The sequence below is a fragment of the Leuciscus leuciscus genome (genome assembly GCF_965113295.1).
Source record: "Leuciscus leuciscus genome assembly, chromosome: 24".
In the NCBI taxonomy this organism is placed as follows: domain Eukaryota; kingdom Metazoa; phylum Chordata; class Actinopteri; order Cypriniformes; family Leuciscidae; genus Leuciscus; species Leuciscus leuciscus.
Window position 1 is genome coordinate 20,586,309 of NC_138723.1, and position 27,617 is coordinate 20,613,925.

A 27,617-nucleotide genomic window follows, 5' to 3' on the forward strand; every position below is an offset into this window, starting at 1 on the left:
TCATCCCACACTACACAGATTTTTGTCCAATCAAATGCACTTTAGAATGAGAACGTAACTACTACGAAAACAGTACTTGCAACCAATTAGCAAGTAGCACATTACATTTCATTACTGTGGTATACAGTAGGATCATTGACTTCCTTAGATGTCCACCTAAACTTCCTGTTTTAACAGGAAATGGCTGCGTCTGAAAGCTTAAAATGGCTGCCTTAGGAGGATGCATTTGGAGTCGTGAATACTGTAACCCCCCTTACAATAGTATTAGTATGGGTGGTATGAATGAAATTCGGACGTACTACCAAAGCCATTTGAAGGCAAACCGGCAACCTTGGCCAAAAAAAGCAAACGCTGCGGTACGCAACGAAGGAGACAAGAGGCTGTTTTTTTTTTTTTTTTTAAAAGGATGTCAATGGAGGAGAGGCTTCACTCCGCTGAATAAACCACTTGAGGAAATAACTTATTTAATGATAGCCCATCGGCTAATCTTCAACATGTTTGCTCTTAAACATTCGTTTTGGATTTATCTATTTTTAGAGTTTACACCAACAAAAAAAAAAATGCTGTTTTATAAAAGAAGTTGCGAACAGGTATGATTCAGTTTACAGCACTTATAAATTTATATGGTAACCGCAAACAGTGATTGACTGTCGCGCAACTCTGAACGAAATTCAGTGATGTGAAGGCTAGAATGTGATTGGTTGTCCAGGAACACATGATCCAAATTAGCCGTTACGCTTTTTCGAAAGGCAGAGCCACAGATCCTCGTATCTCCCAATAATATGACATACTCCCAATTCGCTTACCATCCGACCTAAATCGTATTCGAAATTAGAATTAGTGTGTCCCAGACTCCCAAATCATAGTATGTTGAAATGAGTATTACAAAGAGACCTGGATCGTCTACTTTTTATGGTTAAAATCCGAAGTGCAGATCGATGCACACTCTAAGAGCTAATATTGCCCACAACTCATTGCGTGTTGGATGAGGATTCTCTATTAGAACTACAAACATGAATAAAGTGTTTAAAAAACTACAAACATGGCAGACGTGCAAGTCCGACAGTTAAGTAGAGAGGTTTAGATAAAAGGGTTTGATTAATTATCAATATCTAACCTGATAAAAAGATATGTATTCGATGTTATCCACATTATATTTAATCTGCAACAGCATTGTGAACTTTTGTACAGATTCGTTTGGTCATTAACGTTTAAATGCATCATTGTGCAAATTGCAAAACTCATGAGGAAAGTTCTCCGCATGAAAAACCCATGACTGCCAGATCAACGTGCTACTTCTCTAAAATGGTAGGAAATTTAATTTAATTTAATGTGGAGGATTTTAACTGTGACAAGATGATTGACAGGGCAGTTTAAATGGTGACAGGATGTACATAACTAAGTGACAGAGCTGTGCAATTATAACGTAGCATGTTCCAAAGCTTGCCTATACTCTTTTGCTACACACTCAAAAGTATTTACTTTTTCTTCACAAAAACAGTACATGCTTTTAGGGCATAAACACTGACGTCAAGGCTGTCAGTGTCAATGCCTAAGTGAAATTGGGACACAGCACATCTCTGGTATTACATCCGCCATGTTGTTACTGTCAGGTGACCTACCAGCGTCAGTTGCGATGCTTTACTTCCATTCATAAATCCCCTCTCGTGGCCTCACAGGATAGTAAAGTGTCCATCGGTTGTGCACTTCAGAATCTCTGTGGAAGTAGTATGTCATCCAGGCACTTCTCATGTACTGTTTTTCAAATACTATGGCTGCATCCGAAATTGCATACTTCCCAACTATATAGTAGACAAAAAAAAATAGTATGTGACAAAAGAAATATGTCCAAATTCACAGTACTCATAAAAGAGTAGGCAAAAAGTACCCAGATGACCTTCTTCCGGCAAGATTCTGGTGTGCATACGATGGACACTTTTCTCCCATGAGGCCACGGGAGAGGATTTATGAATGGCAGTGATGCAACGTAACTGAAGCTGCTAGGTTACATGATAATGACAACATGGTGAATGTAGTACATCCAGATTACAATCATACTTCACACACTCAAACTATATAGATCTCACTTTTGTAGCAGTCGTGGAGTAATTACTTATTAAAAACAAGTGCCTACTCAAGAAAGTATGCAATTTGCGATGCAGCCAATGTATTCAGACATACTACTCTTCTGGCTTAGGCTACTGTTTTGCATACTATATAGTTGTCACAATTATGTTCTGTCTTGTCTGCACCTGTTCTTGTTAGTCCCTGATTAGTTAACCTTCATCCACCTGTGTCTAGTTAGTTCACTCATTTACCCTGTGTATATATTCTCCCCGTTCAGTCCCTTGTTGGTTATTGTTCATGTTGTTGTTGATTGGTGGTCAGTTTTCCACTTTTGATGTCATATCTAGCGAGAAATTGCTATTGAAGTAATTCAATATTCGCTTAGTTATCACCAAAGCTCTCTCTATTTTAACTGTAGATCATTAAACCGTTACGCTGCCTAAGTCTGTCTGAAATCAGTTAAGGTACCTTCGCACGCAAAGCCTGGCTGCAAAGTAATTGCCTGATAAGGCAGCGAGGCAACAAGTCAGCTGCCTAAGATTTCGGAGTCAGACACAGCCAATATGTCAGCACAATCTGTGGAAAACTATATCCCACAATGCAATTTGCCATTGACCTTTGATTTCCTGTGACAAATGATTATCTGCAGATTTGAACAATCCTTCTTTGACTCATTATTTGATCAGACTGCCAAAATTGTATTAAATATTGAATATAATATACATCCATCATCAGTTGTGGAGATGTAAATTAAGCTAATTACATTTATAACAAAGTTTTGTTAGAAAAAAAACTGAAAAAGAAAGTCTAGTGATTTATTTGTTTTTTTCTAACATAACTTTGTGTCCTAAGGTATGAAATAAGTGAAAATGAAAAGACAGTGAAGGTCAAGCTCTTTTAATTAGATTTGTACATTCAAACACATCTTTAATTCATGCTGTGCTTCATACATGATGTAATAAATTGTACACAGTTAGTTCAGAAGTGTTTTAAATAACAGTTTTTGTTGCAAGAGACCCTTAGCGCCTTTTAACTTCAATTACATCTCCACAACTGATGCTGCATGTATATTATATTCAATATTTAATAAAATTTTGGCAGTCTGATCAAATGAGTCAAAGAAGGATTGTTAAAATCTGCAGATGATCATTTGTCACAGGAAATCGAAGGTTAATGGCAAATTGCATTGTGGGATACAGTATTCCACGGTGTCCTCAGATTTTATGCTGAAAGACAAAAAATATATGCACATCCAAGACAAACAACTTCAATTGCAATTTTAAAACTGACAAACTAATCAACAATACACAAAAATAAAGCTCCTTTTACTTCTTCACATCTTGTATACTATTTTTTTTTAACCAAATTAGCATACTGTGTAACGTATAATACTGTATACTGCAGAGGAAGTATTTGTAATATGGTAGTGCACTATTCCATGCTACTCCATGACAGGCAGGGTTGATAACAAGTCCCACAGCGCCACCTACTGGGTTTCAAGAGAAAAACTTGCCTCTGTTTATATTGAATTAATGCTAAAGATCTCCCTCTAGTGGAATGAGTCCACATTCACTGTTTAGTTGCCATTTTAGCAGATTTTTTTTTTTTTTTTTTTTTTTTGACACAAGCAAGGTTCTTTGTCAACACGCACATGAATTTTTGCATAAGTAGGCTAATATACCATAAGTGAAACCATCACTTTTCAGAGAAGAGCTATTAGAATAACATAACTCGCCCCACACAGGGTAATAAATACATTTCGTGTAGGTAGAAAATGATATAGCAGGGGGCCCAGCTGGAGACTGTATTTAATGAGTTATATTTGATGCAACCGAGAAAGGTTTTATTGCTGCTTGCTTGCGGCTGTCGACTCGACAGAGAAGTAAAGTGGCAAGAGCAAGGGGATAATGGCTAGATGAGTTTAAACTAAATCACAAAATCATGATAGGACAGAATGAATCAACTCATGCCTGTTTGCTCATAGCAAACACATTTTTGTCATTTTGCTGCCACTTATACTGGCGTGTCTTGCTTAAGCTGAAATAAACTTGTTTAGCGCAGGGGTGATTTGAGGAAACATGGAGCTGGATGTGCATCAAAAAGCATGAGTTCTACGAGAGGGCCATTTCCTGGATGGAACGTAGTAGCCTACGTCAAGCAATAAAAGCGTCTGCCCAGCTGCATGTTTACCTCCCTAAAAGGCTTGATGTTTTCAAATGAAACTTTTCATTTTTCCTTGGGATACTTGTATGGACGAGGAAGAAGAATGAGGCTTGTTGGCCCATCTATTTTTTTCACTACTTTGAAGTAGTGAGCATTAAAAGAATAAGAAATGCTGTTATTTCAATCATTTATGATGCTGCTTTTGATTCAAATACAACTTTATCCTCCAAGGGAATTTTTATTCATCTGGTGAAGCTTTTTATGCGAATCTTTGAGCGCTTGGTTTAAATGGTCTTTAGCTGTAATGTTTGTAATCCATTTAATCTTTTATTAGGCCTAAACTATATTACAACATTCTACATTAAATATTACTATACAATATAATTCATATATTGGGAGGGATATTATATTTTATTATGTAAAAATATAGAATAATTATCACATTTATCTATACTTTAGATTAAATTGTTTCAACTTTTGGGTCTGTTCTGATAGTGTCAGCAGGGAATCATAAAAAAAATAAAAAAAAAGTGGGATTAAATAGGGAGAAAAAACACTTCCCATGTCTTTTCGTTTCTGGCCTCAAAACATGTGCGTCCAATCAAACTCCTCAGTTTTTCATCACGGATTTTTTGTTTACTTTTGTGCGGTTAAGAATTTTGATATTGAGTTGTGTAAGGACTTGATGGCAAATGTAAAATCTGGATGCTGAAGCAGAACTAGATAGAACAATGGCTCCCAATCTTTACAGCAGTGGCCCACTAGGGGTCCTCAGTAAACTTCTGCAAGATGTAAAAAAAGGATTTTAATTAAGAAAAAATTTAATAAAGTAACCAACCACTAAAATGCAGCATCCAAAGTGACATCAAATTAATTACTCTGGAGAAAAATCAGAAACTTCCCAAGCAAGAGCACAATGACTGACTTTTTTAATCTAATGAATGGGGTGGCAAGATGACATGGTTGCCATCTACTAATTGTATAGGCCTGTTCATGGCTAAGCCAAGTAAGAAGCTACCTTTAGATTTATTGTCAGGTGGTTTTTTTTTTGGGGGGGGGGGGGGGGGGGGTTGCCTCTCTCTCTGAAAAAACTACACATGCTCCTTGTAATTACATTTGGTCTGATGAAAAGTGGAAAACCCACTGAACAATTTAAAATGCAAGAACATCTATAGGTCATACATTTAGTCATTTCTAAACTGTTTTCTTTCTAGACGTGTCAGAGATGTAACCCAAACTGCACTGAGGATCAGGTTTTGGAATAGGCTTCTGCTGGCACAGCTGATATGGCCATTATCTGGATGTCTCTAGGTCACACTGTGATGGTTCAACCTTGATGTTATGAAGCGACGATAATACTTTTTGAACAAAACAAAACAAAAATAATGACTTTATTCAACAATTTCTTCTCTTCCGTGTGAGTCTTTGACGCTTTTCACGTGAGCAACATGACGCATGCGTGTGTTCTCCTCGCTTCATAACATTAAGGTTGAACCACTGTAGTCACATGGACTATTTTAACAATGTCTTTACTACCTTTCTGGGCCTTGAAAGAGGTGATTACGTTGCAGTCTGTGAGGGTTTTAATCAAAAATATCTTAATTTAGGTTCCGAAGATGAACGAAAGCGGGTTTGGAACGACATGAGGGTGAGGAATTAATGACAGAAATGTCATTTTTGGGTGAACTGTACCTTTAAAGGATGGTGCTATAAAGTGTCACAGAAGTTACACACATTACTTATAATTGAATGAAGGATGATAATTAAAAAGGAGAGGGATAAAAGAAAATTGTTATCTTTATTCATTACATTCATCACTGACATTTAATTAGAAAGCAAACAGAAGTTGTCTATAAGCTAAAAAGAGACTACAGGGAGAAGCATAGGGTGTTAAAGTGTGAAAGTCAATTTGAGCGCTATGTGTTATGGGTTCTCTGTCCCTTTCTCCTTCACAGACTGCTGTGTTTGCATTTATGATTTGTGTTTGGAGGTTCATGGCTGAGACTTCTGGAGGGTGAATAACAGAACCTCTTTCTCTGATTCATTCACTCACTCTGTTGCCCTTTTCCATCATCTCCACCCCTCTACCCCTGATCATGCTCAAACAAGGTATCATCCTTTGTTCTTCATGACTCCTTCTGTGTGTCATTTGTGACTTCGCAAATCTGATAGGGTGTGTATTTAAACTTGGCCAAATAAATGTGTTTCCGTACTTGATGTTGCCCATATGAACTAAAAGCATCAGGTAGCCCAAATTGCTTTTACGATTGCGATATAAAATGCAACAGCTGTTATGTGCCACATTTTATTTTGTGCTCCCAAACGTACTTCCATACATATGTTGACATTGTTCCATTTGGAAAGGGTAACAATTAACGTATGTGGTTTCCTGAGGTGGTTTGAATGATCGCATTGGTATCGAATGCGACTTGGAGAGCACTTACACTGCATACAGCATAAATGCCTTCTTCTTAATCTTGGCTCAATTCAGTGAAGAAGGGAAGGACAATGGCAACAACTATAAAATGACTTTTGTTGTCAGCCTGAATGACGAATTTCTTACAGGGAGACTGTACTGTCTTCAAGTGTTCACAGTAATGAGGTAAATGTGTGGGTAACTGTGAGATCTCATTAACTTCTCTTGTGAGATTCTTCATCATTAGCAGGTAACAGTTATGGTGTCTCTGTGGATCACATTTGTCAGTTTAAGCAACATGACGCAACTACACCACACAAAGACAGACTATTTAACATTCTTATGAAGTTTTGACAGCTCATAACCACTTGTGCGTGGCTTGGGAGAGGGAATAATTATAATGGTCGGGTTTTGATGAGTGTCTTTGCTCTCCCAGGTCACAAACTGCCAACAAAGTCGGATGCTCCATATTGATAGGGTAACAAGGTCTCAGTTCACGCCTACAAAATCCAGATGATATCATTTATGAGGATGGTAAATGTCAGCCTGGCACTAAATTAACTACTGTCATATACATCTGTGACATGCAGGTGAATTCTATTGAACAGAACACACATCTGGCATCTCCTTACACTTTTAATAGACATCTGGGTTTACTGGGTTCACTGAATACTGAGCTGAAATCAGATCAGTCAGGTGGAAAGCAATATGGCTTCTGCAAATTGATTTGGTGCTCAAGTAATCATAAGAGCTAATGAAGCAATAACTCTAGCAGGACACAAATATCATAAGTTAAAGTTCTTTAAATTTATTAGCTGGTAAATGCATTTTATTGTGTTTCCTACACAGCACCCCATTACTAATAGCCAAAGTCAGTCATGTGGGGTGTTTATTTAAAAAAAACAATTGTATTGTTATTGTTTATTCATTTTTTTATTATTTTTTTTTTAATAAAATACAGTTTGTTAATTATTAATCAAATCAAGATTTTAAGAGGCAAAGAGGATGTCAAGATTGAAAATTGAACGTAGGCTGTTCAAATAATAATAATCGAATACAGATGAAATTTTTTTACATACAGATTTTAATTGATTGAATATGCTAAACAGAATAATATCATGCTGTGAGGGTGGTAAGTGAAATATTGCACCTTTTTCTTTGTGTTGGTGCAATTAAAACCACCAATGGGAGCAGCATCACAAAGTGTGTGTGAGTAACATTATTCAGTGCTAAGGGGGAAAAACATCAAGCAAACATATGGTCACAAACACTTCAATGATCTGAATGCAGAGCCAGATGCAAACGAGGTTTACAGAAATTAGTGTGGTGTTTTTCTGTAGGATCATGGTCCATTGAGAAGCTAAATGGTCCGTCTATCTAAAAGGCTTCATGCAGAGATTCAAACAGACCTGAGTTGAACAAACTGAATGAGATCAGAGGATTGTCTAGAGACTGCTCAAATTGTGCTCTCTCTAACGTTCGATTGAGAGATTTCCACTCAAAGGCAAGTTCTGGTTGAACTGTGTAGGAAATACATCCCAGTCATAAGTACCCCATAACTAATCATTGGACAGGCACTTGCAGCCCAGATCTTTAAACACTAGGCTATATCACAGTATACATATGATCAAATAAAGTAGTCTTTAAGTCTGGATATTTCATGCGCAAGAGGCGCTTTCTATGAATTCTGCATGACTGCTTACGGCTGCATCGCTTTACACAAGGGAAAGAAGTAGAGATGGGCTCCCCCAATTTGCATTTCTCATCAGGGTCAGAACTGCTTTAACATGCAGCAAATCTCTGATGTTGCTTTTGGTTCATAATAAAATGCATGAAACAGCAGTGAAGATATTGAATACTAAAACATCATTACAGCCACATTAGCCAATGCCACCAGAGATACACTGCTGATGAGAAATAACACTGCAGGATGGAAATTATAATAATGGATCAAGAAGAGGTGCTGACAGTGTACCCTCTCCTCTGTCGGTTCCTGAAGGTCATTGCTGCCCTCAGAACCATTTTGATAAACATCAGTTTTTATGTGCCTTTTAGGCATTGTGACAGCATACATGTGATTGATGTGACCCATGCTAGCTTTTAAAACTCAGCAGTTTGCATAAATGTTTCTCAGATTAAAAGGTTAGTTCACCCAAAAAGGAAAATTCTGTCATTAATTACTCACCCTCATGTCGTTCCAAGCCCGTAAGACTTTCGTTCATCTTCGGAACGCAAATGAAGATCTTTCTGATGAAATCTGAGAGCTTTCTGTCCCTCCATAGACAGCTACGCAACTGAAACTTTGACATTTCAAAAAGTTCATAAAGAGATTAGGAAACTAATCCATAAGAGACCAGTCCAAAAGAGACTCGATTGCTTTATATGATGAAGAGATTTAATTTAGTCTTTTATTCACATTTAAACATTGATCAGCGAACATAAACAGAAACTCAACCGATGCTGCTTAACGCCGAAAACAAACCTCATTGGTTCTTGCTGAAGCTCAAGCATGCTGCGTAACACACGAGAACGAACCTCATTGGTTCTTGAGGGAGCTCAATCATGCTGCATAACATGAGTATGAACCTCATTGTTTACTGCTTCAAGTAATTCAAAATTTCCTACTCAAAAGAACGATTCGTTCTTCAATCGCACATTTGACGCGGCATTTGGCGCAGCAGACATAATGTATATAATATTTTATCTAAATTATGCATTTTATGTAAACTTGAAATTGTATTGTTGCTTTTTAATTTTATGATTAAAATCGTCATATAGTTAATTTCATAAATTATTGTTAATGTTTATCCTTAATTTGTATTTTTTTTTAAATTAAGCCCAATTATTGTAGGCTGTACCCCATAGGGTATAAATCACGTATTTGGCTTGAAAACATTTGTAACCTGATATATTTTTCACCATAGCTGCTGGAGATACTACGTTTCTACTCTCCCACGGAACACCGAATGACAATAAATTACTGCTTTGACTTTGAAGAGGGACTTTGAGAGAGCGCGCGGCAGCCAGGCGGAGTCTTGGGAAACACAGCATATTGTCAGACCAGCCCCTGGGCGGAGGATCTGGAGATTGATGCCTCCGCTTGCGCTTTCCTTACTCCGTTTTAACACTCGGTTTAGTCCCGGTCGGAGACCTGCATGTGCTCGGGCAGTGAGTGGACTGTAGACGCCAGAGTTAAAGACTTCAGGGACGCTCGACCCAGGACAGGATAGAAGCAAACAGACAGCATACGCCACATTTTTTCGTGTTTTATGCTCTTTAGTTCTTGAAAACAAGTGGAATCGGAAACAGTGAACGACACAGACATGTAAGATATCTATTGCATGCTTAAATCAGTTTCTGCCATACTTTTGGACTCTGGTTCTACATGACAGCTCGTTTTCCTTTATGTTTACATCCCACATGGTTATGGATAGATGACTCATAATGTGTCCATTAACTTTTCTTTTATCAACATCAAGATTTTAGGTCAAAATGTATATGAACGCATGAGGAAAGTGTATGTGCTTTACCATTTTAAATCTCCTCTTACTTATGCTCGTTTTTTTAAAGTAATTTTAAATGGCCCTGACGTGTGACATATTTTAAAATATCACATGTAGTCTCTCCATTAATATGACGTCATAAAATGGATAATCTATTATGCTAATAAAATGAGCAAAATTCCGTATAAAATGATTTTAGATTGACTACAGCATGTTACACAATGTCAACATCCTAAAAATATTTTATGTCAGCAACTAATGTATATAAATATTATTAGGTGTGAAAATGTTAATTGTAAACCCACTCTTCATTCATTTAAATACCATAATCCAGAGTTTTGAGTCTTAAAAGTATTTTGTTGCCTGGATATTGTATTTTTGTCTTATTGGTGACATTTTATTCTATAATGCATTTAATAGTTTAAGTCTGTTCATTGGTCTCTTATATAGAAAACTATCTCAAAAATTTTAGTAATGAGTTGTAATCATGCATGACTGGAAAAGTCAATCAAAAATCTATAATTTCCTGGGTTCTCAGAAGTGGAAGTCGTCATAGTTGGGTAAACTTCTATAATGGTAAAAGGGGGATGACAGCAAATATATTTTTTTGTATTCCCATTTGCTTCAATAGCAAATGAAAAAATCCATGATAGTGTTTCCACGACTCCAAAAGATAGAAAATAGAGAGAGATTGATTACAGCAGTCTGAACAGAGAAAATTATGTAAAATTTGCCATTATACTCCCTGAGCTGTTGTACAGTAGAAGCACCCTAGCAGCAGCGTTAATTCATTTTTTGTCATTTACTGCCGGGGTAATATAACACAAAGTATAGTGTTAAAAAATGTATGTTAACATTTTTAAAAATTAAAACATGAAAAACTTTACTACAGTTGAGATGTTGATAACTGTGGAAACCGATCATTACAGTCTTTGAAAAGGGTCCATTCATGGGTGACAAACAGGCAAAGATTTTTTTTTAATGTTTACCTATGTTTAATGCACATATGAAAGTGAACAGGTTTCAGTAACCTTTATGCAATTTGAAGAGCTTAGTTGTCACCTTGGATTTATGACTTTTTACTGATGTTCCCACACTTTTTACTCTTTCCTCAGGTGTAACAGAGCAGGAAGACATCGGGAGGATCTGGGCCGGTGGGCTTAGGAGCTCTGCATGTGTTGTGCACAACCTAAAATCAAGTGTCTTTTGCATCTGAAAGCTTTTAGTTTGAGCTGAGCGTGATGGCATCCAGTCTTACATGTGCAGGTGTGGTATGGGCCCTGTTGTCCTTCCTATGTGCAGCCACATCTTGCATAGGCTTTTTCATGCCATACTGGCTGCTTGGGTCTCAGATGGGTAAGTCAGTGTCATTTGGAACATTCCGGCGCTGTTCCTACCCCGTAAGGGATGAAGCTCGTGGTGGGACGGTTATGTTGGAGCAATGTGGGCGCTATGCCTCCTTCCAGGGCATCCCGAGTCTGGAGTGGAGGATCTGCACGGTGGTGACGGGGACAGGCTGCGGACTGCTGCTCCTGGTGGCTCTCACAGCAATGATGGGATGCTGTGTTACGGATCTAATCTCTCGCACCATCGGACGAGTGGCAGGAGGGATACAGTTTGTGGGAGGTGAGTCCAATTACAAGGACCTTGACTGGAGATAAATTGGATGGGTAAATGGATAAATGCTTGGATGAATGGATGTATTAGTTGCCTGAATGAGACTGAATTGAGAGATGATAATTTTGAATAATGAAATAATTGAATGGACAACTGTCATATTAAGTGGTTATAGATTGACATACTAGCCATGATGATACTAGCCATGATGATAACCCTGCCGATATTTACTTTGAGTTTATCGTCCTGTAATATAAATAAAATGTAATTAGTTTAAAGGATTAAAAAAAGGTCTAATTTCAGATTTATACCAATATTGGATTTATATCGGCCACCCCACTTTCTAGTTAATTGATATCGGCATTGGTTGACTACTAGTTTTCTGTGCATTTATTGGTTGGATGCATAGATGGGTTGTCAGTATATTAATATTTTGATAAATGGATAGTCAGATGAAACACTGCAACTTTGCAAACACACACTTCCATTTGCTGTCTTTTTAGACGTACTTAGCAACTACTGAGAGGGAACACATGACGACCGCATCCTCTTAGTGAAATTCAGTTTGCTTGTTTTAACATTCGGTCGCTACGATTCGTGTCATCCTGTGAAGAGAGGAGCCTGTGACCTCTTGCTGATTTGGGCAAGGACACCAAACTTACATCCTGGTGAAAATCAGTTTGAGTTTGTTTGTTAACCGAACAAATGGTGAAAAGCAAACAAGAGTTTCTTTTCATGTCTTTAGTACTGTTTAGACGGGATTGGTTTGCAAAACGACGTTTGAGTTACAATTGTTAACACAGAATGTCTTATGATTTCATGTACTGATTTCGGACGGAGTGTGAGCATATTATGGAAAATTTGGTAAAATTATAAAATAAGTTATATACGTTATTATGTGTATAATTAAAAGCATAGTTCATCCAAAAAATTTAATTCTCTCATCATTTACTCTACTCACTAATCTACTCGCAAGATATTTTGATGTCTTATGTCGTAGTGTCGTAATGTCCATAGACTTTCCTTTTATGAAATAAACATCCTTCAAAAGTCGTACAGGTTTGGGCCGACATGAGGATGTGTAAACGTTAATAGAATTTACATTTGTTTGGTGAACTGTCCCTTTAAGAAAAGGAAGTCATTAAAGTAAGAACCATACCTGATGCTTCTACAGTGGCCTTTCTGATCAGTTTGTGATTGGACTTTCTGTAGTGCTTTTCTTTTTATATCGGATGCAATACCAGCAGTACTTGAACCGCCAACTGTTATTTTACCCAGATGGCAAGCCGAAGTCAGCCGAAAGGTCTAAATCCATCATGAAGACTCACCAGGCAGTGAAACGAGAAATTTAAGCTTTAGTTATGGCATTCACCAAAGGTCAAAGTAAATGAGGAGAAGAGTTGTGAAAAATAATATACTGTAATTGCACACATTCCTCTCCGGATGGTATTCGATTTCTCACAGGACCCCAGCATTAGCTGAGAAACTTAAATTGCTCAGTAATTTATACAGAGGTTATATGAGGGGGGAAAAGACTTGTTCAAACGTCTGTGAAGAACAAATTTACCTGACCTCCTTGGGGAAAACTAGTCAAATATGGCCAAATGCCAAATAAGCTTTTAATGGTCAAGAAAATGGATGTGCCTTGCAAATGTAGTCTTGCTCACACACACACACAGGTAGAAAAAGAGCAGGTTACACAGCATCATTTGGCTCTTGTAACTGTCCTTTTTACGAGATCTTTATATATGTGAGGCAGTAACAGATCTGCTTATGAAGCGATTGGCCCTGTAATGAGCAATATATGAGGGGAGGCGGGCCCCTCACGGGCCCTTATGACTTACATCACCCTTTCTTCTTTTGACTTGCCTCAGAGCAGAGACTTTGCTCCATTTCAATGAGATGGGAAATAATGAAGGTTGATTATACATGACCTCTCTATGAGGGACTGTAGGCAACTGTTCTCTCTTTCATATCCCTTTCTCCTTTGTGCTCTCTTAACTTAACCACACACACACTTTGATACGTACACCGGCTTGCTTTGTGATGTTTTATTCATGGGCAACTAAATATTTCCTGTTTTTAGTTTTTCCTTGTCATAGAAAGCTGTGGCTTTGCTTTGTTTTGTTTTTATCACTTGATACAGTAAGGGCGATAGAGACTTGCTAATTCTGGGACAGATGCCATATTGGTGTCACATCTTCAGTTTGCCCTTTTTCAGATGGGAATATTATTCATTAATAGGTTGAACTTGTGAAGTCTATTGTTTAACGTTCCCGCATCATGTTGGATTTCCTCTCACACCCACGTCTCGCTTCACAGCACCCGTTGCATGTTTGCATACATCACGCACCCCCTCCTGAAAGACAGTCGGCTCAGTCATGTTTTATACACTGAATTTACCATAGGATTTATGGGTTCCGTCTAAATACTGTCAGGATCCTGTCCAATGAGAACACAAGACCTTGAAATGAGTCTTATTCGCTTGAGAGATCTGCCGATATGACTCAGTTGGTCTGGGTGTTTTCTCAATTACTCTTTAATGTCTTCTTATCACATTAGTGAAATACTGAGGACATATCCTTTCAGAACAACCAGTTCCTGGGAGATGTTTCACACTTTGCTGTAATGACAATGCCTGATGAGTTTGTTACATTTTGCGAATACAAACATTTTTTGAATTTCTCCCATGCTTTTCCTCCCTTATGCAATGCCTTACTGTCTCCATCAAAGGTCTGTTCTCTAATTTTCTTTCCTTATCTCTTACCGTTTTCTCTTAACTGTTGAAGTATTTTCTGCACTGTATGCATTTCACAGTAGAAGATGAAAAAGAATGCATTCATTGAACCATATCAATGGCCACTAGAGTCGGTATCACTTTTTTTCATTTTCTGCAGTGCTTGCAGGCAAGACTTTTAAAGGGTTTATCATAAAAAAATATATATAAAAAGAGGAATTGAAGACGGAGTAATGATGCTAAAAATTCAGCTTTGCCATCACAGGGATAAATTACTTTTTAATTTTTTTTAAATTTTTTTTTGTAATAATATTTCACAATGTAAAATTTTTTGCTGTATTTTTGAGCTTGTTGTTGAGCATAAGAGTCTTCTTTCAAAAAAATCTTACAGACCTATTTGCATGTATATCCTATATAATATAATTGTGAATTCCCCACATTCAGTTCAAGTGACAGAAATTATGCCAACTTATGTCCAGCTGTGAGAATATCACAATCGTTCTGTTTTTGTGGCCCCTTCACTCCATAGATCACGTCATTGTATTTACAGTGGGGAACTCTTATACAACCTTACCCCGAGGAAAACACAAATAAGTCAGGTGGCAAAAACTCTGTGTACAAGTGCTCAAGTGAGCTTTGAGACGTGACGGTTCAGTAATCCAGGCGGCAGCAGTTGTCTTACTGTAATCTTTCACTTCTTGAACAGTAAACTTTCAACGAATACCAACAGAGAGTCAATTCAGCTTGGAAAGCATGTTATCTTTCAATGTTTAATGTTCAATGTTCTCAGAGTTTAAAAACTGCACAATAATATGGTGTTTTACCCTTATCTTTAAGTCATTAAGCAGGATAAGTATGAAAATAATCATTAACTTTTCCAGAGTTGTCCTTGACTTTCCGTCCGGTCACATTGGACTGCAGGGTTTGCCTCCTGATTTCCCTCTGTTAGCTCAGATGTCCAATATGTCACGTTTGTGTGCTGTGTAAATCTCTCTCGTTTAAATCTAGATTGGCAATATTTAATTAGTCACGCTGGAATGTTTCTAATTGGGGATACGACCGGGTGTCGAGAACTGCTGATTTTCGTGTACATTCGTGTGGGTGAATGGAAGCGTGTGCGCTTGAGCGACGTGCCGTGTGTATTTGTAGTTGTGTGGGAACAGGCCTAGCTGAGGGTGTAAACGCTGGTTTTAGCCGACCCGTGCCGACCCCTGGGCGCTTGGAAAGAGACGGATGGAGAGATGAGAGGACGTAGGGTGGTGTGAATGGGAAAGACAGGCAGGATCCAGCTGATGGAGACAGCTGCAATGGCAGTAAGAGACTTACTGGCTCCAGTACGACGAGAAGACTGGTGCACATCTCTCACTATGTCTCACTGTCAGTTTCTCACTGTCTGTCAATCCGTCTGAAAATTCCGTCGACTCATTGGAATGTATTTGGAATGTTGCTGGAAAATAGGAGAAAATAAGTCTGAGAGAGTGACACTTAGTGAACTGAACGGGGCAGAGGTAAAGAAAATCTGTTTCTGTCCTTCACAGAAATCAATGACAGTTGTAACAGATATTGTCTTGTAAACTTGACACCAATGGGTGTAACCCATTATGAATGCAGGATGAATTTCAATCCACATTTCCTCCTTTCTAAATGATACACAAGATTAGAAATCTCACAAGGCCAGCCATGTTTCACCCAAAAATCTAAAAGAAATTATATTTGACATAAAGGACAATGAAGCCTATATTCAAAACCAGTAAAAAAAAATTGCGCTGTGATGTTATTTTAATGGCTATTAAGCAAAGTTTCCCCAAATTTTCTTTACTTTAATGTCCCCAGTATTTATTTCATTAATGGTGCATGTTACAAGTTTATCGAATGGTTGTATAATGTATTATTAAACATAATGATACTCAATGCTGTAATCCCGTAATTTTTTTATTACTGTGTTAAGTTAAAAAATACTTGGGGGGGAAAAATCATAAATTACAGGTAGAACAACAAAAACAATTTTACAATTAAATTGATTTTGCACATTATGCTGATTATATTGTAAGAAATCTTTTTTTTTTATATTTTGAAGAAAAAGGAAAATGTACTTAGTCAATATAATATAAAAAATAAAAGATTAAAATGTTAATTATATGCAAAATATATATTCTTATTTTTTTCTTTCGATTTTTGTAGGGACTTTTTCATGACAGATTTTGTTAGATTCACCCTAGCGCCTTCTGAATTATAGTACGATATAGAAAATAAAATTCCAGAAGATGCCTGAATGATGTACTAGTGTGCATCCATGTGTGCAAATATTGCTTGCAACCCTTTGTGCTATGAAAGAGATGTTTGTAATTATTCCCTTTCAACTTCAACTTCTTTTACTGAAGTCAATGGCATAATGAAAAAAGTAAAGGCAGAAACTACCACAGCTTCTTTTGAATGAATTTAAACGTTAAGTTATAATGCATTTTAAAGTAATGAATTTACAGATGCTAGCAGTCCAACTTGATATCAACAGTGTTGAGGGTAACGCGAGTTACGTAATCAGATTACTTTTTTCAAGTAACGCATAGTGAAATGCAAACTCGGACTATTATGCAAACATGCAATAATTAAATATGTTAACACAAATATACTTTAATCTGTTTTTAATATTGTTATTTTTTTATTGTTATTAAAAAACAAACAAGCAAGCCCAGGTGAGAAAAAGTAATGCAAAAGTAATGTAACGCATCACTTTCAATGTTACTTTTAGGGAGTAACACAATATAACTTTCCGCAACACTGGATATCAAGATGCATTTTTTTTGACGTTGCATGTCCCTATGCTAGTATGTACTTTCCCATTGCAAAGTGCAATTATAGGGATATTTGATTATTTGGAAAATAAAAATGGGTCATTATACAAGATGTGCAATAACAGTTCCACTTGCCATTTTCTATTCTTTCTTGTTATTTGAGTCACACATAATTTAAGGCATATTTGGGAGAGATGATGATAGCATCTCTCCAGATGCCAGAGAAAACAATGTGAGAGCAGCAGGGCACCATCAGTTGGCCAATCTCAACTTTTATAAAGAAACCCACATGGTTTACAAGAAATGATTCCTCCGTGACTCCTTAAGGAAATGATTCTGAAACCATTCCATCAGGCCACAGCATTGGCCACCTTGACAAAACTGTACACAGCTGTAAGGATATGTAGGTCATGGCTTTGACTGGTTTTCGCATGTTTACATTCTTGTGAGAAAAGCGGTGTGCTGCATGACTTCATTTTCAGCGCCACAAAATCTTTGCCTTTGCTTTGCGCTAGTCTGGAATGATAGGTGCTGTCTTTGCTCACTTTGCTCGTTGTAGGTCAAGGACAAAATGCAAAGAAACTTGGGTTTGAGATCAAATAAATTTTTGGGGGGTATGCCTTTTGTGACAATATGAATAAAAAGGTTGTTTTTATTTTAGTATTGATATTCAGTCATTTTAACCACTAAATATGATGTAAAGTATTTCACAAAATACAAAGTGACATGAGAATAGTATAGTGTATATTGTTTGGACGACGAGACTCACAATGAGTTTGCTATGGATTTGTTGAATATAAAGAGGTTTGTGTTACCATTGTTTTGAGCATCTGTGTGAGGGTGTGTATGGCCAGATAAACGAGTCAGGCGGACACGTGCTGGAAGGAGAGCTTTCATTCATGAATTATTCATTGGGAAAAAAAAAAATCTGTCTTCAAATCCAGTTTGATATTTTAGCTTTGAGGCATAAATCTTGAAACCAGCTCACATAATTGAGAAAGGCAGTGATTCACAAGAGAGCGGGGACGTTCAAATCCTCAGATGCTCAGAATAGCATATGCGAGCATGTGGGTGAGAGCAGCGCACGAAAAAGCATCCTGATACTTTTTCATATTTGCCCGTCTACCATGTCCTCAGTCTGCTTCGGCGTCCCTTGAAAATAGTATCTAGCACTCCTTCTTCCTTCATCCTCTGACAAAACTATGAGCAATATGAGACATGGATCTTTTGTTCCAGTTAACGGAATAGTTCACAAATTTTTTTTTTTAATTCGTCATTTACTTAAAGGGACATTGTGTAGGAATTTCTCCCATCTAGTGGTGAAATTGTATTTTGCATTCAAACGAATAATGCTCTCCAGCGCCTCACTTTTTCAAATGCGCGTTGCATCTACGGTAGCCGTTATGTACCTAAAAGCTATGACAGGATGTCTTATAATAGCACTTCGAGTTTTTCTTCGGGTGAACATGTTTGTTATTTAAAACAAACTGAAACTTGAAACAACGAAAAAAAGAATGTTACAGTATGAACTACTGACTGTCAAAAACATTAACTATGGTAATTAGTAGTAATGCCTTCTTTACTCGTTATATTTTTTGAAGTATGTGCATTGTTAGATATCATCATCATCAGAGCCTTCTCTAACGTTACTTTACTCAATAGCTGCTATTCATCAAAGAGCCTGTTTAACTTTTAACTATAAATGTTCGACTGTCTATATAATAAAGTACACAACCAAGCAATGAAAAAAAAGCTTGTAATTAAGACTGTAACATTGACTTACCTGTCGAGAAGAAAGCAGGCAACTTCAGGGTCTCTTTTGAAAGCTTTCTCCTGCATTAGCTATCCTGACAGTAACCCTTGTTTTTGTAATCTCCGGTCACGTTTCCTTTTACGATCTATTTTGGACTTTTTCGACGACGAGGACTCCTTATCCTGTGACTCATATGTATGTATGAATGAACGGTGTATAAATAACCGTGCAGTGCAGCCTTTTAAACTTGCCGCGGCAGTGACAAGCGCCTCTCACTGCTCTGCTCCTCCGCTTCTGCTGGCTTCAGTCACGTGACGCTGGCTCTGAACGAAACGCGTTGTGGAAACGCGTTGGCCTAGTACTTTTTGTCCCTCTCTGCTATTATAGTTTTTCAAGATGGCGGAACTACATGGAAGCCTCCGTGGACTTACCCGTCCCATGTATATAAAGATAATAAATTCTTCGTTTACGAGGATTAGTCTGAACATTGGCATAGGTATTTGTACACCATTGAGGGCATATTTATGAATAAAAATATAGATTTTAGATAATAAAATACCTAAAAAGCTACACATTGTCCCTTTAACCTCATGTTGTTTCAAACACGTATGACTTCCACAGAACATATTCCAATCAGTTTCAATCAATGAGGACTAAGGTTTTCAAGCTTAAAAAAAATAAAAAATAAAGTAGTTCATTCCATGTCATAAAATAGCTTTTGACTGAAATCGACATCATTATTCAGTAATAATCATCCCCTCCAGTGAGCTGTTATCCGCTTTGAGTGGATCATTGAGTCAGTGAGTTGATTTGAGAACTGGATTAGTCTGATTAGTTCTTGAACATGATTCAGACATCTTTTGTGAAATGGATCAACCGATTCATCCAAAATCAACTGAAAAGATCTGAATCTTAAACTTTTATGTTTGATCACCTCCAATCTTTAATTCATGGTTACAACCTCCTTTATTTGTAAAATAATTGAGATATTTATGGTTTGGTTTGCCGTTGAGTTGAAACAATGGCATTTTTCCAAGGTTTGGAACTACATGAGGGTGAGTAAAGATGACAGAATTTAAATGTTTCTGTGAAATATCACTTTAATTTCTCATTACAAAGTTTTTTCTTATCCAGTAGGGCAAGAGCTAGACGTTATTAACTTTTCACAAATTTGCACACTCACATTTGAACAAAGCCAACTTTCTATGGATAAGTGAACAAAGGATCCTCTGTGTTCAAGAACTTTGAGAAGTTCCATGTCTGACTTGGCTCAGTCCACTTCCAGCGCTGCGTGGTCCCTCTCCGGCCTGGCTCCCTCCCTCAGATTGGAATGCAGGTCTGCATTCTCCTTAGGGCAATCATACTGGAATGTTCCAGGCTTCCAGATGGTCCTCTAAGGTCCACGACTGTGGCAGCAGAGACATTCTTTGGCTACAGTAAAAGAGGAAATAAATGGTTTTCTCTCCTAACTCAGAGACCGATCCAAAAGCGTGGCAGAGGGAGATTTTTTTGAGGATAAAGCAGAAGAGAAGAAAGGCTTGGACTCACACAGATGGCACATGCACGTTTGAAGGAAGCTCAGTAGAGAAGGGTTTTCATCTTTTGCAACCTGAATGTGTTATCTCTGAGGAACCATTAGAGCCTTGATGGATTTTTTTTCAGTCTGTTTACTGCTTTCTTGAGTTTGAATATTTTTTTTGTTTTTTTCTACAGCACTGTAACCTGCAGTTTCTGTTGAAGCTGATGTAGTGAAAATTCTGTCATTTACTCACCCTCATGATGATCTTTCTTACATAGAAGAAGAACAGAGAACAAACAATGTGTCTGCTCACTTTTTTATGCAGTTACATTGAATGAGGACTGGAGCTTTCAAGCTTCAAACAGAACAGAGACGCACCAAAACATATCATAAATATATCATAAAAGTGCTCCATATGACTTATTTATTATATACTGCAAGTCTTCAGAAGCCATGCGATATCTTTGTATTATGAACAAAACAAAACAAAAATAAGACTTGATCTCCTATTCTAGGAGTCTTGCGACCGAATCATTGAGTTCACATTGAGAGTGAGTTGAACTTTAGATCTGGATCTGATTTGTGAACAGATCATTCACACTGCTTTTGTGAACTGGATCAACCGATTTATTTACTCAGACTCAGAAGAACAATTCGTGAATGTAATTTCAGTAAATAATGAATAAATGTTTTGTCTTCTCAAAATAAACTATTATATAAGTAATACAGACTTGGAATTTAGCATATATGAACCACCTTTATCATACTTTTATGGTGTGTTTTTGTCTAATTGTGAAAATAGAGACAAGGATATTCAAATTTTTCTTTGATATATTCTTCTTTTTTTTTTTAAGAAATTAATACTTTCATTTAGCAAGGATGCATTCAATTGATCGAAAGTGACAGAAAATACATGTATTATAATGTTACAAAAGATGTTTATTTCAAATAAATGCTGTTATTTTTAACTTTCTATTGAAAGAATCCTGACAAAATAGAAACATTTTCGAATTTTCAGAACATAATTACTGACAGTGTGTTATAAGGAAGAAAGAAAGTCATACAGGTTAACAAAGGGTGAGTAAATAATAAAAGAATTGTAATGTTTGAGAGAACTATTCGTTTAAAAGGGAACTTGGCTACTATAATTTTAAATAGCTGAGATATTAGGTTCCTCTAAACAGAACTCCAGTATTCTTAATTCATTCCCTGCCTCACACCAACATTGTACAGGTTTTTCTGCAGTGTGATTTTTAAAGTAACAGGCTTTTGGAATAATTCTGTGTTTATGTTCATGAAAACATTCCCAGCTGTTGGCTGTTATGATGGTAAATGAATTCATAAGCTTAGGACACAGCAGTGGCCTTTTTCCTCTGTGTTCTTTTCTCTCACCATTTCATGCCTTCCTCAGTCTCTGGCTGATTGAAATAAGAGTTATGGTCCGTGTAAGTCTGTGGTGGTCTATAATGGTGTGTGATGACAGTGCGGCTTTACATCCTGTGCACGAGGCTGATAGCAGTGGCTGGCCGCCCGCTTGAGCCGAGCTCAGGACTGTCAGTCACGTCTAGGGATTGAATGCCAAGTTTTATGATGGAACTCCGTTTGGACACTTTGGTATAGCTGCGGGCCCAACTACTTTATTAAAGGGATATTTCACCCAAAAACGTATATTCTGTGTCTTTCCAAACCTGTAAAACTTTTTTCTTATGTGGAACACAAAACAGAATTTTAAAAGCTTAAACCAGTTGGAATAATAGTTTTGTAGTGGCTTGTTATTTTATTCTAATGTTCCTTGTTGGTCTAGCTCAAAGGTTAAACATAAAGACTATCCCTGTCGGGGTCAGCTGGAGCGAAAGGGTCGTCTGGAGATCGTTGACCCTTTATTGCCTTCTCACACGTTACTGTCGTGGTATTTTAGTCATGCTTTGTCGGTCTTTTGGTTAAAGAATTTTCAGAAGAACAAGTCAGAAGATGCTTTCGAGAGGGACACACACCTCTGTGTTCAAAGGAAATCTTGTCAGGTCAGGTTTGTTTTGACTGTGGCCCAAGAACACTAAATTAGCAGCCTTGGTTTGTCCTCAAATTTACTTTACCATTTTATTTTACAGGTCCCTTTTGTGTCCTCGCTTTGCTGGCACATTCTCATGCAGACTTTAACAAACAGCAGCTAATTCGTCACGAAAGCTGCCAAAAAAAGCCAGTCATTCATGGAAAATTCCATTTGTAACAGCAGGTCCGAGCCGGTGCAGGTCTGTCTCTGTTTTCACAGTGTTGGGTTGTGATAAGACAGGACTGCACATAAACATCCACTTGCCAACTCACATATAAGATAAAACAGGATGTCTGAATTTTTAGAAATGGTTGTAATTGCTATGAAGAGTTCCAGATTGTAAGTATGTGAGTTGTGGAACTTTCTGTCTAGTCTGACCAGTTGACTTGGCAACAATGAAGTCAACAATGACATGACTAGCCCTGGCAGTGATAACCCTTCATCCCTGGCAGGCCACTTCACAGATTGTGCTCTGGTAATTGAGATGTAATATGCCTAGTGCAGTTATATATAGATTGGAAAGTGCTTGGTGGTGAAAGTCAGATGAGGAGAAGACAAGCTTATGTGCTAGAACTTCCTCCTTTACAAACAGCTTTACAAACATTCCACTCCACAATCACTTTACTATTGACAAATGGTTTGATTAGTTTTCACTGTTTTTGCAAAGTCTTCATATGAACCACAAAAGGTCAGTGATTTTACTCTTTTAACTGGGGTAAAATCTAGGGATGCTCCATTTTTTTAAAATTCTTTCAGACAATTACGTTTTGGCTAATTAGTGATAAATTACTTAGATTCAATTTCTGCACTATTTGTTTAGACAAGTAAAAGATAAAAGATTAAAAACAATCATTTTAAACTCTACAGTGAGTTTAGGCATCACAATAGTATTGTACCCAAAATGGATATTAATTTTGATGTTTGCTAAGGATTACATTGTTTTAAAGGTTAACTTTAAGTGAGTGTTATCTAAATGTAAAAATAGGGTAAATGAGCATGATCAATTAAATAACATTACAAAAAATAAATAAAATTATATTTGATAGTGGTTGATATTGTTTAATTTATACAAGACAAATCTAATATCGGAAGATAACCAATATAGTATCAATATATTGTTACACACACCATTGAACTAGAGGGTTCTGGACGGTTGCTAGGGCATTTCTAATATGGTTGCTATGGGGTTTGGGATAGTTGCTGGGTTATTTAATAACCAAAGTCAAAAGTTCCCACCCATGATATTCTGGTCTCTATATGGCTATTTTCTTTAACCCTATTTTGTCCACCTCTTAAAAATTGTACTTCCGGTTTCTTGTTTAATACACACCATTAGACATACAAATGCTTTTATTCATGTTTTTTATTTATTTTTATTGTCTATTCTTCATCTTGAAGTTCTAGTTTCTGTATCTTCTAATACACTGCCTCAGTCACATTCTCTGAACTCTTTTTTGGCAAGCTTTATAACAGAAGGCTTGTTGCTGTTGTTGCAGGTTCAATAGACCTCCTGTGCGTCATTTGAAAGCTATTGATTTTCCATTTTGTAAGTGTGCTTTAATTATATTTTTAGAAAGTAAATGCAAAAAACATCTCACCTCAGTTTTCCTTCAACCTCAGGAAATGAAATTGGATTTGAATCACTGCAAAAGACAGACTGCATCGGTAATGCAATACTTACATTGATTTCTTTCGGAGAGAAGTAGAAGACGGACAGAAGTGGTAGAGAGTAATCAGAAATATAACATTCTTCAGTGTGAAACAAGGGCCAGCGGTTTAACATATTTAGAAGTTATTTTTTTTGTTTCTTATGAAGGACTGTGTGGAGCTGAATGGACAAGAAGCCAGTTTATGCTCAACCCCAGAGAGTAAGAGGATATTGTTTATTCAGTGTCTATTCAAAGCCACTGACTCTGGGTTTTATGTCTCAACCCACTGAAACTATAATACACTAGTAGAACTAGTTTTAGACACTAGTAATGGAACACATTTCTTTTATTGAAACTGGATAATGTAGATGACTTAATCAGTGTTTGACTACACACCAAAAAAATCTGTGAAATTTACAGTAAAAAAAAGTCAGTTGCCAGAAATTTACTGTAAAAAAAAATACAGTATCAACATTTTAGGTTTTACGGATTTAACTTAAATTTATAGTAAAAAAACAAAGAAACACATGATATAATGATAATATAACTGATGTAATGTTAATATACCAACCTATTGGAGTACTAATATCTATTTCTGTTTTGTACCTTTGTAATGGACTAACAACCACCAATAACAGGTTATAATGGGAGTCCAGAACTCAGTCATTAACTCGTTTGATTGACAGCTCTAGTGATTATAAACGGAGGACTGATCGCTTTCTATATACTATTATCACAATTTAAATAACGTCTGACTGTACATTAATCATTACTTCTCAGAAATCACTGGTCACAGATCAGGCATTAGAATTAACACGGTTACTTATATGTTGTGGCATTACTGTCGGGTCCATATCTTACAGCAAAAGTCTTTTTGCTGAAATTGAGACTGATTTACCAAAGAATCCACAATGAAATGTACCGAACAAACAAATAATGCTCTACTGAGAAATTCACAATAAATAAGCACTCTCCTAGCATTAGGATCCTTTGGAAGGTAATGTTATTTTTAGTCCAGTGATCCTGTATCGCTCTTCTCTCGGGGCCAAAGATGCGATAAAGTAGAAGTAGGCATTGATCTGATTCTGCAGCGGCAGGGTTTCATTGCACTATTACATAATAATGTGACAAAATCCGAAATGAGTCATTTTCAGAGCTTGGTTTCATCAAAAGCTGTTTTTGGACTAATGATTAAGTTTTACGTTCTAAAACTTAGAGGATGTTTTTAAAGTATAATGACCTCTTACATGTCAAAAGATCAAGGAAAATTTGATTCCTCAATTCATGACCCCTTTAAAAATGCATATAGCACGGGAATTGAAGATCAGATTTATAGATCAGCTCCACTCACAAGATTGATGAGACTTTTTTTGCCTTTCATTAGAGCTACGGAAGGAGAAGGCAGTTCTAGGAGATGTCCAGGATGTATTTTTTAGTGTTTTGTGCAGCCTAAACATGAAATAATTGGGACGTCTCACTGTTTTTTCAGCATCTTGCATCAAAGCATTGTGCTTTTTAAGACAAGACAGAGTGTTTAACTTTCTGTCTTTTTTAGAGCCTATTTTACTTACTTGTTTGAGATCCTATTTTAATAGTTCCACTGTTTTTTCTGTCTGGTTGTAGCTCACTAAAAGTCACGGTCACCTTCTCAAGCTGAAGAAAAGGACACAGTATTGATCATGACGGGACACAGATCAATAGGAAGATAATCACTCTTGACCCCAGTGCCTCTGTGACCTGTAAGAGGGCATGCATGGTTCTTTGTGCTGATAAAAATGTAGAGAGACGTAGTAAGGAGAGGTTTTGTTTGTTTGATTTATTTTGTGTGTTCTAGAGCAGGGAAGGTATCATAGTCTCGGGGGGGGACGACAAGTCATAGTCTGTTCTTTGAACTCCTGGTACAGCTGTCACAGCACACTGTGACACCTTAGTATGGCAGCGTAGGACAACCTGTGATGGATGATTTTTACACACACACACACACACACACACACACACACACACACACACACGTCTGGTTTACTATCTTTGTGGGGACTCTCCATAGACTTAATGGTTTTTATACTGTACAAACAGTATATTCTATCTCCTTACACTAACCCTACCCCTAAACCTACCCATCACAGAACACTTTCTGCATTTTTACATTTCCAAAAAAACCTCATTCTGTATGATTTATAAGCTTGTTTACCCATGGGGACCTCTATTTAGGTCCCCACTGTGACATGAGTCCCCATGAGTCTGTGTGCATTCAGGTTGAAGTCCCCACCGGGATAGAAAAACGGGTACACGCGCGCGCGCACACACACACACACACACACACACACACACCAATTCTTCACATGAGCAGTGGACTATAAACTAGAGATTTAATTTTCTAGTTGGCAGTCTTTCCATGATTTGTAACCAGAGTTTTCTGTCAGTAGGAGTGTGTGCATTTTGCATCATTTTAGTGGTGCTTGCTTGGACTTATTGCTCATACTCAGGGTTAGGGATTTTAACAAACCCTTAACCATAAGCATTCAACTTTGGCACAACTAATACCTATTTAGTGACACTTCAAATCATGCTGCTTAAATATAAAATAAAAAAATTATATATATATATATATATATTTTTTTTTTTAAATACAACTAAAATCGTTGTAACCAGCCAGAACACCCTTGCATCCACCTAGCGATGTGCTAAAAAACACCAAGAGAGAAACTATGAATAATGGCTTCTGAAAATGTAAGAATCTGACACTCCTTGTCAAACTCCCCTTCCTCCATATATCTCATTTTAATATCATCATCTATGTTTCCCTTAAAAATGTATTTTATTTTCCTCTTTTACTCTCTATTTGTCTCATCAAGCTTTGGCGTATCTTTCAAGTCAATGTTCACATCTTCACTAATGTTTCTGATTGAAACCTCTGGGTCTGTTTATTTCACAATAACTTTGCATGTTATTATTTCCTGGTTTCATTTTACAAAAACATCACTGGTTTTATAAACTGAGGGACAAAAGAAATCCAGTTCACCCTCTATTGCTATATAGGTGAGATATTTTTTCATTATTATTATGGCAGAGTATCAAACTCTGAATATTACACAGGGGAAAGAGAAAGCGAAATTGTATTAGGGTATCTTGATATCATCCCACTGCAATCCATTTCCTCTGAGCTTAACTGGGATTTTCTTTCCCACATCCAAGCTGATGATGACTCTACTTGTGATGCATGTCTCCTAGGCAGTGACCTTGAATTCTCTTTTTCTCTCCTTTTAGTAGGTATAACCGGTTGTGATGAAGAGTAAATTACTGTTCTCCTTCCTAATGTAGCACCTCACTTCATGCTGGCATTTTTCATTA

At 37.1% G+C, this 27,617-nt stretch overlaps 1 protein-coding gene and 1 long non-coding RNA gene across 2 annotated transcripts in view; one reads left to right on the forward strand and one right to left on the reverse strand.

Moving 5' to 3' along the window:
• Positions 1–9,707: 9,707 nt before the first annotated feature.
• lhfpl6 (LHFPL tetraspan subfamily member 6) overlaps positions 9,708–27,617 on the forward strand; it is a 30,295-nt gene continuing 12,385 nt past the window's right edge. Inside the window, exons 1-2 of the mRNA XM_082158300.1 lie at positions 9,708–9,971; positions 11,265–11,775. Coding sequence (XP_082014426.1) covers positions 11,391–11,775 — 385 coding nt within the window. The 5' untranslated portion in view covers positions 9,708–9,971; positions 11,265–11,390. The remainder of the gene's footprint in view (positions 9,972–11,264; positions 11,776–27,617) is intronic.
• LOC309489498 lies at positions 18,572–27,000 on the reverse strand. Its single transcript, XR_014202428.1, has 2 exons — positions 26,596–27,000; positions 18,572–26,280 (listed from the first exon to the last, which is right to left on the reverse strand). It is a non-coding gene; the product is annotated as an uncharacterized lncRNA (long non-coding RNA).